Genomic DNA, 14,449 nt, shown 5'->3' on the forward strand with positions numbered 1-14,449 from the left:
TCGTATATTAGCACATATATGTGGAATCTAGAAAAATGGTACAGATGAACCGGTTAGCAAGGCAGAAATAGAGACACAGATGTAGAGAACAAATGTATGGACACCACAGGGGGAAAGTGGGGTGGGGTGGGATGAATTGGGAGATTGGGATTGACATGTATACACGAATATGTATAAAATAGATAACTAGTAAGAACCTGCTGTATAATAAATAAATAAAATTAAATTAAAAAAAAAGAATCTCTTCAGGTTGGCTTTTGTGTCCTTTTGACATATTCCCCATCTTTGAGTTCTGTGTTGCTTTCTGATACAGCAAGATGTTCAGGCTCTTACACTTTACTTTACCTGCCCCAGACCTGCAATCAGTCATTTCTCCAAGGACCTCTTTTTGTTTTGTTTTGTTTTTGTTTTTAAGTGGAAAATGGTATTTAGAGGCCACGATCTGGGCACTAGGTGTTCTGATTGCTATTGGAATGTCATTGCTCCCAGACGCCTTTCAGTGGACAAAGCCAGGGAATACATGTACATGTATGCAGTATACCTACCTTCACACACACAGACACACACACATTTACATCTCTGTTTATTTCTGTATCTATCTCTATATGTTGAAAACCATGTGTTCACATCGACACTTCCAAGTCCAGTCCAGCTTCACAAGGTTCATTGTAATTTTCACACTTTCCATGTTTGTAACTCTCTTCTCTGATATCACCCTTAATATTTTTCACTTATTTTATGCACCTGTGTCCATCCAATCTACTGTGTTTGCTGCTTCCCCCTCGGTAGGTTCAGATGCCCTGCTCTAGGCCATCCCTACATGTGATGACCTTCCTCACCTTGCTTGGACCAGTCACCCTGTTCTGGGCCACCATGGCTCTCCTTGCCACCTGTCGTGGATGCTTACCTGGTGGTTTTTCTCCATCTGATGGCTTTAGGACTGAATTGCTCAGGAAGGGAAGGTAAAGAGAAAGAGATTTAGATTTAAAAGTAGTGAGTTGACTTTAAAGAAATACATTAAGTAAATAATTGGACACATGGATCTGGCAAAAATGGTGAGCAAAGTAGGCAGAAGGATGAGATTTGTGGAATGTTGGGCTAAGTGATGGCTTTTTTAAAACAAAACAAAACTAGAATTACCAGTTTAAGCAAAGGGCATTTTCCCCATCACACTTACTTCTTTATAATTGTCTAAACAGTTTCTTTTCCCCCTAGGTTTCATATTTTGAGGAAGAACAGAACATATTATCTCAGAGCACAAGCCCTTGGATCCCCCGGTTGCAGTATGCCTTTCAGGACAAAAATAATCTTTATCTGGTGAGTCTTTCCATCTCTCTAGAATTAGTCTGGTGTTGCAATAATCAGATAGTACAGCTGTGGAATTCAATGTGGTTCTTGCCCACGTGGCCCACAACACGTCTCATTCTTTCTCATGCTTTCCTGACTTTCAGGTGTCTTCCTGTTCTTCTTGTCTTAAATATGAAGAACTAACCCATTTAGAAAGAGCTTCATTTATTGCTGGATATTGTAGCTGTGGCTCACAGAGCAATAAGGAGAAGTCATTTATTTGGAAATAGTCTGCTGTTTCCTTTAACAGAATCTTGCTTTAAATTAAAAAAATTGAGATAATGCATAGTTATTATAAGAAAATGCAAATGCTGCAGAAATGTATGAAATAGAAGGGAACATGCTCTACCTTTCTTTCTAATCCCTTTCCCCAAGGAAGCAAATATTAATGGTTATGTATGTTCTTTCTGGCCCTTAACCACGCCTTGCGGAAAAATATTTCTATGTCTGTGCGTGTAACACATGTATATAGTTTGTTTTACAAAAATGGTATATGACTGTCTACTTTGCTCTTCAGCTTGCTTTTTGCGTTGAACGATTTGTCCCTGACATCTTTCCATGTCACTACATGCAGATCTGCCTCATTCTTTCGAGCAATGCCATGGTTTTTCCTGATGTGCCTATAGCATAGCTTACGGAATGCTAAAATTCATTTTGGGGCCTTGTTTAGGTTCTTGGGGGTTTAGATTCCTAAAATTAAAAAGGTATCCTAAAAACAATTTTTGTTCTTGATTCAGCCCTTAAAACAAGACTATCCTATTACATTGAATGGAGATAAACTTTTGTAAAGCTCACGTCAGAGAAAAGGGTAAGAGAGAGACGGATTCCTATTTGTCTTGAACCTCCACTGGGCATTTTGGGGGGACTTTACACATTTATTTCTGACCTGGAATAAACAGTTTATTTGCCTTGGTCCCTGGCCCTACCCAGCCTTCTGAGCAAGGACATTCTCACACAGATGCACTGGGAGACCGGCCTTGCGCTGACCAAGTGCTCCTTCAGAATCAACAGCACACCTGTGGTCTCTGTGTCCTGAAACTTCCTTTCCTTGAATATTGTCTTGGAAGCTTTTCTTCCTTGACACCTGGGGCTTGGAACCCTTTCCTTTACTAATGACCTTGGTGTGTTTCTAGGCTCACTGGTGTTCTAGCACATTTGTTGCATACATGATATTTGTCTTGTGCTCTCTGTGTCTTGCGGAGTGCCTTGTATTTGGGCGTATTAACAGATTTATTCGCTAGCCTTCAGAAAAGCAGTTACCTTGACACAGCAGGCTCTTTGTTTGTTTGTTGTTGTTTTGGACATTTTAACTGGAGCCCTGCAAATGATATAGCACACCAGCGTGTGAGCATAATGTTAGTTTTTGAGGCCACACAGCACACAGGCCATCCTGGAGCTAGGAAGGGCTCTGATTTTTGGCAGAAGTTGAGACTCCACAGTTTTCTGGTCTGCCTTTTGCTCTGCTCTGGAATCTTATCGTTCTCTTCCTCTGAGTCGAAGAGTCGAGACACCTTTTTGATGTCCAATCTCATGCAGCTTCTTCTTCATAAAAGTAGCACTGTTGAGATGCTTCGGGACTTTCACACCATCATGGTCAGTTTTGGTAGAGGTGATGGCAGATTCTGAGTGTCCTGCGTAAAGGAACTCAGATGAATGAGGGCTAGTGGTCCAGTCCCAAGCGGCAAGCTCCTGCTCAGTTCTTGCAGGGAAACCACCCTCTGCTTGTCTCTGGGGTGGCCAGTGAGGATGGTCAGCGGGGCCCTAGGAGCAACACTCGTAGTTGTTTTCATGTTGATTATAGTTGGGTTTTTTCCCCCACTGCTCAACAGTTTGCAAAGCATATCTCTGGGAGGGTGATATTTGGGCATTTTGAGAAGTTTAAACTCTTCAGTGTCACCCTTTTTATCCATACCAATTGGCCTTGTCACAGTGGTAAGAACCGTCTCTTTCTTTTTCTCAATTGTGGATTTGACTGCTGTGGACTTCTGCTTGGATATAACTTTTCTGGAATACCTTGTAGATGGGGAATATCTGCCGTTCCTCTGCTAGGACAGGCTTGCATCTGCAGGGGGCTTCCTGTTTTGGGTCTTTGGGCTGTGGGGCTTCCCTCTGGATCTTGACACTGGCATTGGCATCCTTAGCTTAGGATGGTCTTCTCAGTTTTTCCACCCACCATCTTGGGAAATGGGACTGTTCTCAAAACGAGTGTTTTCTTGCATTCTGGTTGCCTCAGCACCTTGATGCCTGGCTGCAAGGAGGTTTTTATACCCTTCTTAAGTAGCTCAATTGGGTGTTACCAGTGGGGTCTTGTAATTATTTCCTTGCCTGCATTCTCTTTTCCAGTACTTTGGAATAAAATGCTTGCTAAGGGTACCGTTTTCATATGAAAAATCCAAACTTAGCATAGGAATTAAGGTATGATGATAGATCCACCGTCTCTTGTCTGCAATTCTGAAATACCCCGTACTCTGGAAAACCTCAAGTTATTTTATTACTTATTTGGCAGCAAGACCTGACTTGAGCTTTGTAGCAAAACCTGACCCGAACTCTTATTCCCTTTAGAGTGACTGTTCATCCATTTTGCTGCAAGTTATGAATATGTTTGATTACAGGGTGATATCCCAGGCCCTACCTGAGGGTGTTGCATAATACAAAGCATATGCAACATTGTGCCGTCCTAAAATCTGAGCATTTCTGAATCTGGAGACACCTTCTGCCTGTGGCAAGATAAGGGCACTGTACGTCTGTATTTGTGTTATAACATACTGAAATTCCACTGTGCCTCTAGATCGTTAAACCTTTGAGGTTTGGGGAAACATACAAATCGTAGTAAACTCCCCTGGCAGTTAAATTAATTTGTAATGCAGTTGTTGCTTAATTGAAGATATATTCTTTCGTTCTTTATTTTTAATATGATTGATGTTATTTTTATTTTTGGCTGCGTTGGGTCTTTGTTGCTGCATGTGGGCTTTCTCTAGTTGTGGTGAGCGGGGGCTGCTCTTCGTTGTGGTGTGTGGGTTTCTCATTGCGGTGGCTTCTCTTGTTGCGGAGCACAGGCGCTAGGCACGCGGGCTTCAGTAGTTGCAGCACATGGGCTCAGTAGTTGTGCACAGGCTCAGTAGTTGTGGCTCGTGGGCTCTAGGGTGTAGGCTCAGTAGTTGTGGCATATGGGCTTAGTTGCTCCGCAGTATGTGGGATCTTCCTGGACTAGGGATAGAACCCGTGTCCCCTGCATTGGCAGGTGGACTCTTAACCACTGCACCACCAGGGAAGTCCCCAAAGATACATTTAAAATCAATGACATAGCAGCACTATTTACAATAACCAGGACATGGAAGCAACCTAAATGTCCACTGACAGAGGTATGGATAAAGAAGATGCAGTACATATGTACAATGGAATGTTACTCAGCCATAAAAAAGAATGAAATAATTCCACTTGCAGCAACATGGATGGACCTAGAGATTATCACACTAAGTGCAGTAAGTCAGACAGAGAAAGACAAATACCATATGATATCGCTTATTTGTGGAATCTAAAAAAATGGTACAAATGAACTTATTTACAAAACAGAAACAGACTCACGAACTTAGAAAACAAAGTTATGGTTACCAAAGGGGAAAGGGGAGGAGGGATAAATTGGGAATTTAGGATTAACAGATACACAATACTATGTATAAAATAGATAAACAATGAGGACCTATTGTATAGCACAGGGAACTATATTCAATATCTTGTAATAACATAATGGAAAAGAATCTGAAAAAGAACATATATATATATGAACTGAATCACCCCGTTGTACACCTGAATCACTGTAAATCAACTATACTTCAATTAAAAATAAATAAAATTTTCAAAAAATCAATGAAAAAAATAGGATTCCATTTCCTGTGTATTTCTCGGTGCAGTCTCTTCCCTCCAGTGCTGTTTTTACTGTGGGAGTCCAGGCCGCCATCTTCCTTTGCCTGCATTCCTGCAACAGTCTCCTAAGTGTTCTCCCTGCCATCTGTCTTGCTCTTTCCCCAGGTCTTCTCCACACTGCAGCCAAGCCATCGCGCTGTTAAAACCCTTCAAGACTCCCTGCTGCCCCCTGGATGAAGTCCAGACTCTTCCGTGTGGTTTACGAGGCCTTTTCCTCAGATGCCTCCAGCCTCAGTGCTCACATCTCTGTCCTTTCACTTTACATTCACCCTGAGCTTCCTTTGGTTCTTTGAACTTGCCTCTGACCTTTCTCCTCACTCTCCCCTCTTTCCACGTTTACCTGACTCTCATTTCTCCTTCTGGGCTTGGGACAGATGTGACTTCCTCCAGAAACCCTTCCCGGATCTTCTGCCGTGGGAGGGGCTCCCTTCTGCTGTGCGCGCAGAGCAGCCTGTACTTCCTCTTCGTGAATGGGGGGCGGTTGTCTCCACCAGGCTACGCCCTCCACCAGGAGAGCGATGATTTCTCCCTTGCTTCCAGTAGAGCTTCCCCAGGTTATTGCTTAAGACATATTTATTGGATGAATGCATGATTAATTTCATAGAAATTTGATTTACATACAAATGTACTCAAGGTATTATGGAAATCGTATTACGTTAATAGTGTGAGTTTTGCTCTCCAAGTATGTAATTGAACGCAGACCCAGTGAGATTTTTAAAATTTGGATTGCAGTGCAAGGAAATTGAATTTGGATCCTTTTGAGTTTTGATGGTTAGAAATTGCCCATTCGTAGTTGCATACCAATGAGTGTGGCTTTCCAGTTTTTGCTACAGAAAATCATAGCAAAGGCCCTCGACGTCTGGTTCCATATAACAAGGCGAGTCGTGTATTCTATCAGGTGGCCCACGGAAGTAGTACTTTGTTGATCTGGTTCACGATGAAATCTGTTCAGTTCTGTTTAACAGATGCCCTCCCCAGGGTCCTTCCATGAAGGAGCTGATCTCTACAAAGAAAACATTGTTCTGCAACTCACCACTTGTAGCATTGTTGTAGCTAAATTCTTTGTGAGATTCATAAAGCTTCCTGGCTTTGTGCTGATACTTTTCATTCTGTGGGTCTTTTCAGTCTGCCCGTGCTCTGCTGTTACTGCCTCACGAGTCTGCTTTCCCTTCTGGGACCTTACATCAGCTTCCCTCTGTTCATTCCCAAAGTCTTTTCCCCCAGTTGCACACATGGGTGTATTAGTTAAGGTATAGCCTAAGGTCATGTAACAGAGAGACCCCCAGCAGGGTGGGGCAACCCTGTCATATGTGATGATTCCCTCCTGTGGCTTCCTGTGCTTTAGAATGTTGTCCTTTTTGACATGCTTGAAGTTGGGCCATTTCATGTCTGTGTTGCACGTGGCTGGGAGGAGAAAAGAGCAGAAAGGCAGAGCAAGCAAATGCCTTCTGCGCAGGATGATGTGGAAGTGGGACACATCACTTCCTCTCACATCTTGTTGACCAGAACTTCGTTGCATGTGTACACGTGTGTACTGTCTCACTGCATGGCCTGTATCCAGCTAACATTCTTATTACTGTGGGAGAGGGAAGAATGGATTTGGGGGATAAGTTAGAGTCTGCCACAGAGGTTAAAACAGCTACTTTTGTAGGTAACAGATGGGGTTAGATGCCAGGCCCCCAGCTCAACCTCTGGTGGTCTTCCTCATTACCTTTATACTGACACATCTAAAACCGTTTCTAACACAACTGTGGTTCTATTTCCTGTCTTGCTTTCAACCACAGTCATGCAATTTCATGGACACTTCCCTTCCTATGTAGGAGTCATTTGGAGGTGGACTTTTTCTAGGCAATGACCCCATGGCCTGTGTGATCACCAGTCTCTGCTGTCATTGAGGGTGGGAGAGAGTTAAGAAATATAACTTCGTTGTTTTTTGTTTTAGTGAAATACAGCAGCTTATGATCATTGTGACAACGAGACGTGCTGTTTTGATCTCTTGGGTAAGATGATGCAGTTTTCAGGCATGTCTCAAAACTCACCAGTGTTGGTTGCTTCACAAGCTAGCTGCCCATCAGAAGGAAGCTGTTACTTAGAATATAGGTTCTTGTTTTATTCCTGTACCTTGCTTGGTCTCTCTGGAGTCATTGGCCTTTCCGGCTTCAATTTTCTCATGGGTGAAATGAAATATTAACATGTCTTATTGACTCCAATTCAGTTGCTGAGTGTGTTATTGCCTCAGGAGGTTCTTTGAATTATCAGTGCCTTTGAAGTAGTTTTTTGTTTTTTTTTTTTGCGGTACACGGGCCTCTCACTGTTGTGGCCTCTCCCGTTGCGGAGCACAGGCTCCGGACGCGCAGGCTCAGCGGCCATGGCTCACGGGCCCAGCCGCTCCGCGGCATGTGGGATCTTCCCAGACCGGGGCACGAACCGGTGTCCCCTCCATCGGCAGGCGGGCTCTCTGAAGTAGTTTTTTTGTGTGTTGGTCTTTTGAGGCATATTTCAAGTGAGTGCATTTATTTATTTATTTGTTTAAAAATATTTATTTATTTATTTTGGCTGTGCCGGTCTTAGGTGCGGCATGCGCGTTCTTTGTTGTGATGTGTGGGCTTCTTAGTTGCGGCATGCAGACTCTTAGTTGCGGCATGCATTCAGGATCTATTTCCCTGACCAGGGATCGAACCTGGGCCCGCTGCATTGGGAGCACGGAGTCTTACCCACGGGACCACCAGGAAGTCCCTCTCCAGTGAGGGCATTTAGAGTCCCACCGTTTTCGGGGCTACAGTTTTCCTACGGTGTCCCGGTTTGCCTGGCCCACATTCAGAGTTGCTGATCCAGTGGGGGTGGAGGTGGGGCCCAGGAATTTGCATTTCTGACCAGTTCCCAGGTGATGCTGCTGTTGCTGGTCTGGGGACCCCACTTGGAGAACCATTGTCCTGTAGCCGTAGCTAGTTTCTGGTTACTGCTTCTTGCTTCTGTTTCTTCAGTAATAGTGTACACACCTGAGACCCCTTTCCTTGCCCTCTCAGGCCAACGAATGGTACCTACTCCCCTGCTGTTACTAGTCCCGGGGTGCCTCAGCATCCCGTGTTCATTTCCTTTAACCTCACCCACACCTTTACAGATAGGCTTGTCCTCAGTTAATGGCCTCAGTTACCTAGTTTGAGTGTGCAATTTCTTGCCAAGACTCTGGATGATTTGATGCTCGATGAGGATTTTTTTGAACAGAAGGATGACTCAGGCTGGGATTCGTATTTTCTGAAATAAAGGGCCTTCACTCTTTTTCTCTTGGTCACCTTGCCCTTCAAAAAATAATTTAGGGTTTGTGCCAGGGGCCACTCTGCTTGGAGTATCCATTCCCTCCTCCCCCGTGCCAAAGATCACGTACACTGGGCAGGGCGGGTAATGATGCCAACAGCATCCTTCCATTTTCAGGGCACTTTCAGTCATGCTGATTGTAGTGCAGGCATTTCAAGGACACGTTTCTAAGATGTGGCCAGCACGGTATGCCTCTGATGACACCAGTATGCAAATTGGGATAGAACGCTAAAGAGCTATTACATATCTACCCCGATACGCACACACATACATGCAAGCATGCGTGTGTATGTGCATGCATGCACACACACAACAAATACACACATTTATCCTTTGTTCCAGACACAACACAACTGGTGGGAATTGCCATCCCAGCACTCGGAGTATAGATGCAGACACCAGCAGAGAAGCTGCTGCTTCTTCCAAACCGAACACATGTAAGATTTGCCCTTTAATTAGCATCTGCAGCTGCTGCCATCAGAAGGGTCTGTCTCTGTTGGCCGGACCGTCTTTGCTTTAAAAGAGCAAGTCCATTATAGCTCCAAGCCAGGCTGGTCTGTCAGCTGCTGTGCTTCTCTGCCATCTGCAGGGTTGTCACATTGTTCAGGGCTGTTTCACTGTAGGGCTGTTTTCCGTCTTCTCATCTCCCTGGTCTCTGATTACCATGCCTTGGTGATCACTCTTGGGGTGGCCTGCAGGGACATCTCCCGTCCTTGCAAGGATGCAGGATCGTAGCTTCAGTGCTCATGGACTGGTTATGTTCCAGCCCTTTGTTGCCAGTGATCTTGTCTTGATACGCGGAATGGCTCCAGGAAGTCAGTGGAAAAATGTAAGCAGCAGAAGTGAGGGGTGTATTAAAGCCAGGCTTCAAACTGGGGCGCCTCTGCTGTAGAAGCGTGTCATTTAGTTGCAGTAAGGACCCGTGATGCCTCCGCAGCCTCATCAGCATCGGGTCTCAATAAAATGCTGGGTGGAGACCTCCCTGGCGGTCCGGTGGTTAGGATGTTAGGACTTCGAGCTTCCACTGCAGGGGGCACGGGTTTCATCCCTGGTCGGGGAACTAAGATCCCGCATGCCATGCAGAGTGGGCCCAAAAAACCCAAAAATAAACAAAAAAAAGAAACTAATAAATGAAAACATTAAAAAAAAATAAGTTCTGGGTTGGCTGCATCAGCATCACCCCAGTAGCTCCTTAAAAATGCAGATTCCTGGACCCCACCCCTGGAGCTTGTCCATGAAGTCTGGGGTTGGTCCGTGGACTCCACGTTTTTAGCAAGCTCCCTGAATGGTTGAGACGAGGAAGAGACATACTTTACCCTTTCATACTGCTGAATTCTTTTTCATTCTACTAGAATTACAGTTCCACGAAGGCAGGGATTTTTGTCTGTTTTAGTCCCTGCTGTTTTCCTGATATCTGGAATAGTGCCTGGCACATAATAGGCACTCACATATTTATGTGGATGAATGTGTTTTATCCATTTAAAAAAAGTGCTTCCCCAGGTGATTCTGGTGTACATGCAGTTTTGAGAAGCTCTGCCTAGAGGACTTGCCAGTTTTCTTGGGTTAGGAGCCACATTTCTGGGTGGAACATTGCCTCCCTGAGCATCTCTGAATAGTAAAAAATCAGGCATGGAGTCATTTTGGGGGGCAAATCCAAATGCTGTGAATGGACTGTCTGGCACAGCCTGGGTGGTGACTTTGGTCTAATTTGTTCGTCAGTTCTGCTGACCCCGGTCTTTGGTTTACAGCGTGTCATCTGGTATGAAGACTTGAGAACTCTTGCTTTGTGACTTGATGATGCTTTTGGAGCCTCTTTTTTTTTTTTTTTAAATGAAGTCTAGTTGATTTACAATGTCGTGCTAATTTCTGCTGTACAGCAGTGATTCAGTTATACATATATATATATATTCTTTTTTTCATATTCTTTTCCATTACGATTTATCATAAGATATTGAATGTAGTTCCCTGTGCCATACAGTAGGACCTTGTTGTTTATCCATTCTATATTTAAAAGCTTACATCTGCTCACCCCAACCTCCCACTCCATCCTTCCCCCAACCCGCTCGGCAACTACCAGTCTGTACTCTATGTTTGTGATTCTGTTTCTGTTGCGTAGATAGGTTTATTTGTGTCACATTTTAGATTCCACGTATAAGTGATATCATGTGGTATTTGTCTTTTTCTGACTTACTTCACTTGGTATGATAATCTGTAGTTGCATCCATGTTGCTGCAAATGGCATTATTTCGTTCTTTTTTTATGGCTGAGTAGGATTCCATTGTATTTATATACCACACCTTCTTTGTCCATTTATCTGTTGACAGACATTTAGCTTGTTTCCATCTTGGCTGTTGTGAATAGTGTTGCTATGAACATGGGGTGCGTGTATCTTTTTGAATTAGAGTTTTGTCCAGGTATATGCCAAGGAGTGGGATTGCTGGATCATATGGCAGCTCTATTTTCAGTTTTCTGAGGAGCCTTCCTACTGTTTTCCATAGTGGCTGCACCAACTTACATTCCCACCAGCAGTGTAGAAGGATTCCCTTTTCTGGAGGCTCTTGATTTGGTACCGTTTTTGAGAGTGCAAAAGTGTTTTCTGAAAGTGTCCAAGTCCTGGTTCTTGATTATTTCTTTAGCCTCAACAGCAAGATCGATGAAACTTGGCTTGACCACACACAAGCTATGTTCCCTTGGGCTCCATTCATCCCAGGATGAGTGACTGTACCCCGGTAAGATAGTTTGGGAATGGGGTAACATCTTGGGGCAGCCAAATTTACCCAGTAAATGCCCAAACTAAATTCTCCTAATGCACGGTTGGAATTTGCAGTATGGTAATCTAGAATCTTGTTGGTGGGTCAAGTCTGATTAGGTTCTTTGATAAGGAGGTTTGTCGTTTAGTACATCTTTCTTGACCTCATGTTGCAGAGCATGCTGCCTAGCAGCTGTTGTCATTTTTCTTGCTTATTGACGAGCTCTTTTGAAGAAATGGAAAATTGTTTGACCAGTCAAAATTGTTTGACTAATCTAGTTTGGGTGGGGATTTTCAGCTTAGGAATTTGGATCTTCTGAATAGGAGCAGAGAATATGTATCTTTTTGCCTTTCGAAGAGATGGCTTTGATTTTCTGAACTATTTTTCACGAGTCATTACAAATAGAATCTTCAGGAGTCACCGCTAAGTGTTAAATAGTGGTCCATTCGTGAGCTCTTAAAAGTGGCCAGCAGTTGCTACATGCTTGACTTTCTCAGCCTTAAACTCGCAAGCCGTTCTATTTTTTTCACATCTTTAATAGAGCCTGATTAGAAAATTTATAACTGCAACGTGTCGTCATAAATATGCATTGTTCTTATTATATTTTAAGACATTTTGGTTCTAAAAGCATGAGTACTTCTGTTATTATGTGTGAATTTTCTTTGTGTGTGTGGATATTTAAGACCTTTTTAATGACAATATATATTTAAAACAGACGTAAAAAATTAGCATTCACCCGTGTACCCAGGGCCTGTGGAGAACCAGGCTGGGACACGTGGGTGAGCTACAGGCAGCCAGGTGCCTCCTGCTGGCTCTTTGAGGACCGGCACGAGCAGCTTACGTCTGCCAAGACTTTGGGGAAAATAAAGTCTGCATGTCAGCTGCCGCCCCTTCTCAGTGCTGCTGTTCTTGTTAGTTCATAAATCAGTTTTTTTTCCCAGCAGTTGCAGTGCAAATGGAACCTTAGATCAAATTGTCCAGTATCTGCTTGAGTATTGCTACGTGTAAGATGCCAGGTGACGAGGGGCTCTTGGGGAAGGCATGCAAGTCACTGGCCCCTCCCAGGGTCCCCTGTGTGGGGTTGACCTGGTGCTAGGCAGAGTCTTTACTGGACCAGCCTGGGGCCTCTGGGGACGTGTGCAGATGCTCCATATCTTACTTGACTAGAACTTTCTTCTAATTCTGGACTGAAAGCAAACAGAAGTTTGGAGGAGGATGAAGAGAATTCACATCCCAGAGTTGGCTTCTGGAATGCAGTGGTTTGTGAGATTTAGTGTTTTTTTTTTTTTTTAAAGACTTTTATTTGAATCTTGCCTCTTTCCAGAAAGGGTTTGAGACAGCTTAAAATAAAAGACATTTAAAGTGTGGCTATGAGCCACACTTTAAAATGGGAAATCAGAGCAAAGGACAGGAGGGGTTGACGCGGATGCAGACACGGTCAAAATGGGTCCCCATCTTCTCCCGGCCAGAGCAGAGAGGATGGTGCCGTGAATTCAGGGAAAGGAAAGGACTCGAACAGCAGTGGAGGATCTCGTGGCCGCCAGGCACAGCATTGCGAGGGACTCAGTCTTATCCCCATTTTACAGAGGACAAAACTGAGAGGCAGAGAGGTGAAGTCACCGGGCTGAGGTTTGAAGCCTCTTGGGCAGATGAGCCTCCAAGCCTCGTGTCGACTCAGGAATGTCACCCCCGGTTATCATCAGACGGAGGAAGGATTTCAGTTTCTTGGGGTGGAAGACTTTCTTTTGCTAATCAAACATTTTCCCTGAGGCTGTACTTTATATTCTTCCAGGTTTTTTCCCTTAAGTATATACTAACAAATGTAATATATGTTTTTTTAATCACAAAAAAGTTTTACTGTATCCTCTTTAGGGCATCACTATATATCATCATAGATGGCTTTCCATGGCAGAATGAATAGATCGAGTCCATTCATTTTTAGTATCTGCCTCTTGTCCCATAGTTTAGATAAATCATATTTTAGCAGTCTCTTAGTAATGGCTGTTTGGGTGATTTCCAGGGTTTCTTTTTCCCATGTTACAAACAGTGCTTCATTGAATCTCTTTATCTGTCTATCTCCAAACTATTGTAAGTTCCTGTAAAATAAATCATCGGAAGCAGAATTACTGGTTCAGAGGGTATATGTTCACACTTAAAATTTTTAACAGAGATGGTCAGGTTGCCTTCCACACTGTTTAAGGAAGAGATTGTATCATGTTTATTGCCCATCTCCTGTATTCTGCTGGGTGCTGAGGGAAATGCAGAAAGGATGCAAGAGGATTTCTTGCCCTCCAGGAATTTCTGTCTATGCTATGTACCTAATCCCAGGGAATGTCTGGGGTGTCTCCTTGGGTGGGTGGGTGAGTGGGTAGATTTAATTCAACTTTTCAAGCTTGCCTTGCAAACATTGCACATGGCGTTTAGGATTCATCTTTCATTGTATTGATTCTCTTGGGTAACGGGTGTAACTTCCTTAGGGCAGGGACCTTGTCCTACATGACTTACAGTATGTCTCATGCATCTTCATTGCTTTGTGGAGACATTGTAATTATAACATGTCAGGTAGTATTCGAGGATCCGATTGAGAACATTCCCCCTTTTTTGGCTGTATGAAGAATTAATAACTTTGGCATTCTATACAGGTCATGGAATATCAGCCTGGAGGGGATTTGCTGTCACTTTTGAACAGATATGAGGACCAATTAGATGAAAATATGATTCAGTTTTACCTAGCTGAACTCATTTTGGCTGTTCACAGCGTTCATCAGATGGGATATGTACATCGGTAAGTGAGGCTCTCTGGTAGTTGACTGGGGATTTGTCTGTATCATCTAAGAGTTCCTAAAATAGAGTGAATGATTTCAGCATGAAAATAATGCTTCATCCAATTTTTAGCCCATCTTCACCATAATTTACTGAAAGCAAATTTTCCAAAATGGCAGATGTTTCAGCTTACCCATTCAACAGGGAAATAGATCTAAAATTGTGACATTCTCACGTTTGCTGGTAGGATCTGTCAATGCACCTAATAAGACCGGGAACTCTTGCATGGGTTCTCTGGGTGCTGTGGTAGAAAACTGAATTTGATTTGTGCAAGGAGGCAGCATGCCCCA

The 14,449-nt window shown here is 43.6% G+C and overlaps 1 protein-coding gene across 1 annotated transcript in view; it reads left to right on the forward strand.

Moving 5' to 3' along the window:
* The window catches only part of CIT (citron rho-interacting serine/threonine kinase), a 168,159-nt gene that overhangs the window by 17,543 nt on the left and 136,167 nt on the right, over positions 1-14,449 (forward strand). Inside the window, exons 4-5 of the mRNA XM_060029296.1 lie at positions 1,216-1,317; positions 13,979-14,121. Coding sequence (XP_059885279.1) covers positions 1,216-1,317; positions 13,979-14,121 — 245 coding nt within the window. The remainder of the gene's footprint in view (positions 1-1,215; positions 1,318-13,978; positions 14,122-14,449) is intronic.

The sequence above is a fragment of the Delphinus delphis genome, chromosome 13 (assembly GCF_949987515.2).
Source record: "Delphinus delphis chromosome 13, mDelDel1.2, whole genome shotgun sequence".
NCBI lineage: Eukaryota > Metazoa > Chordata > Mammalia > Artiodactyla > Delphinidae > Delphinus > Delphinus delphis.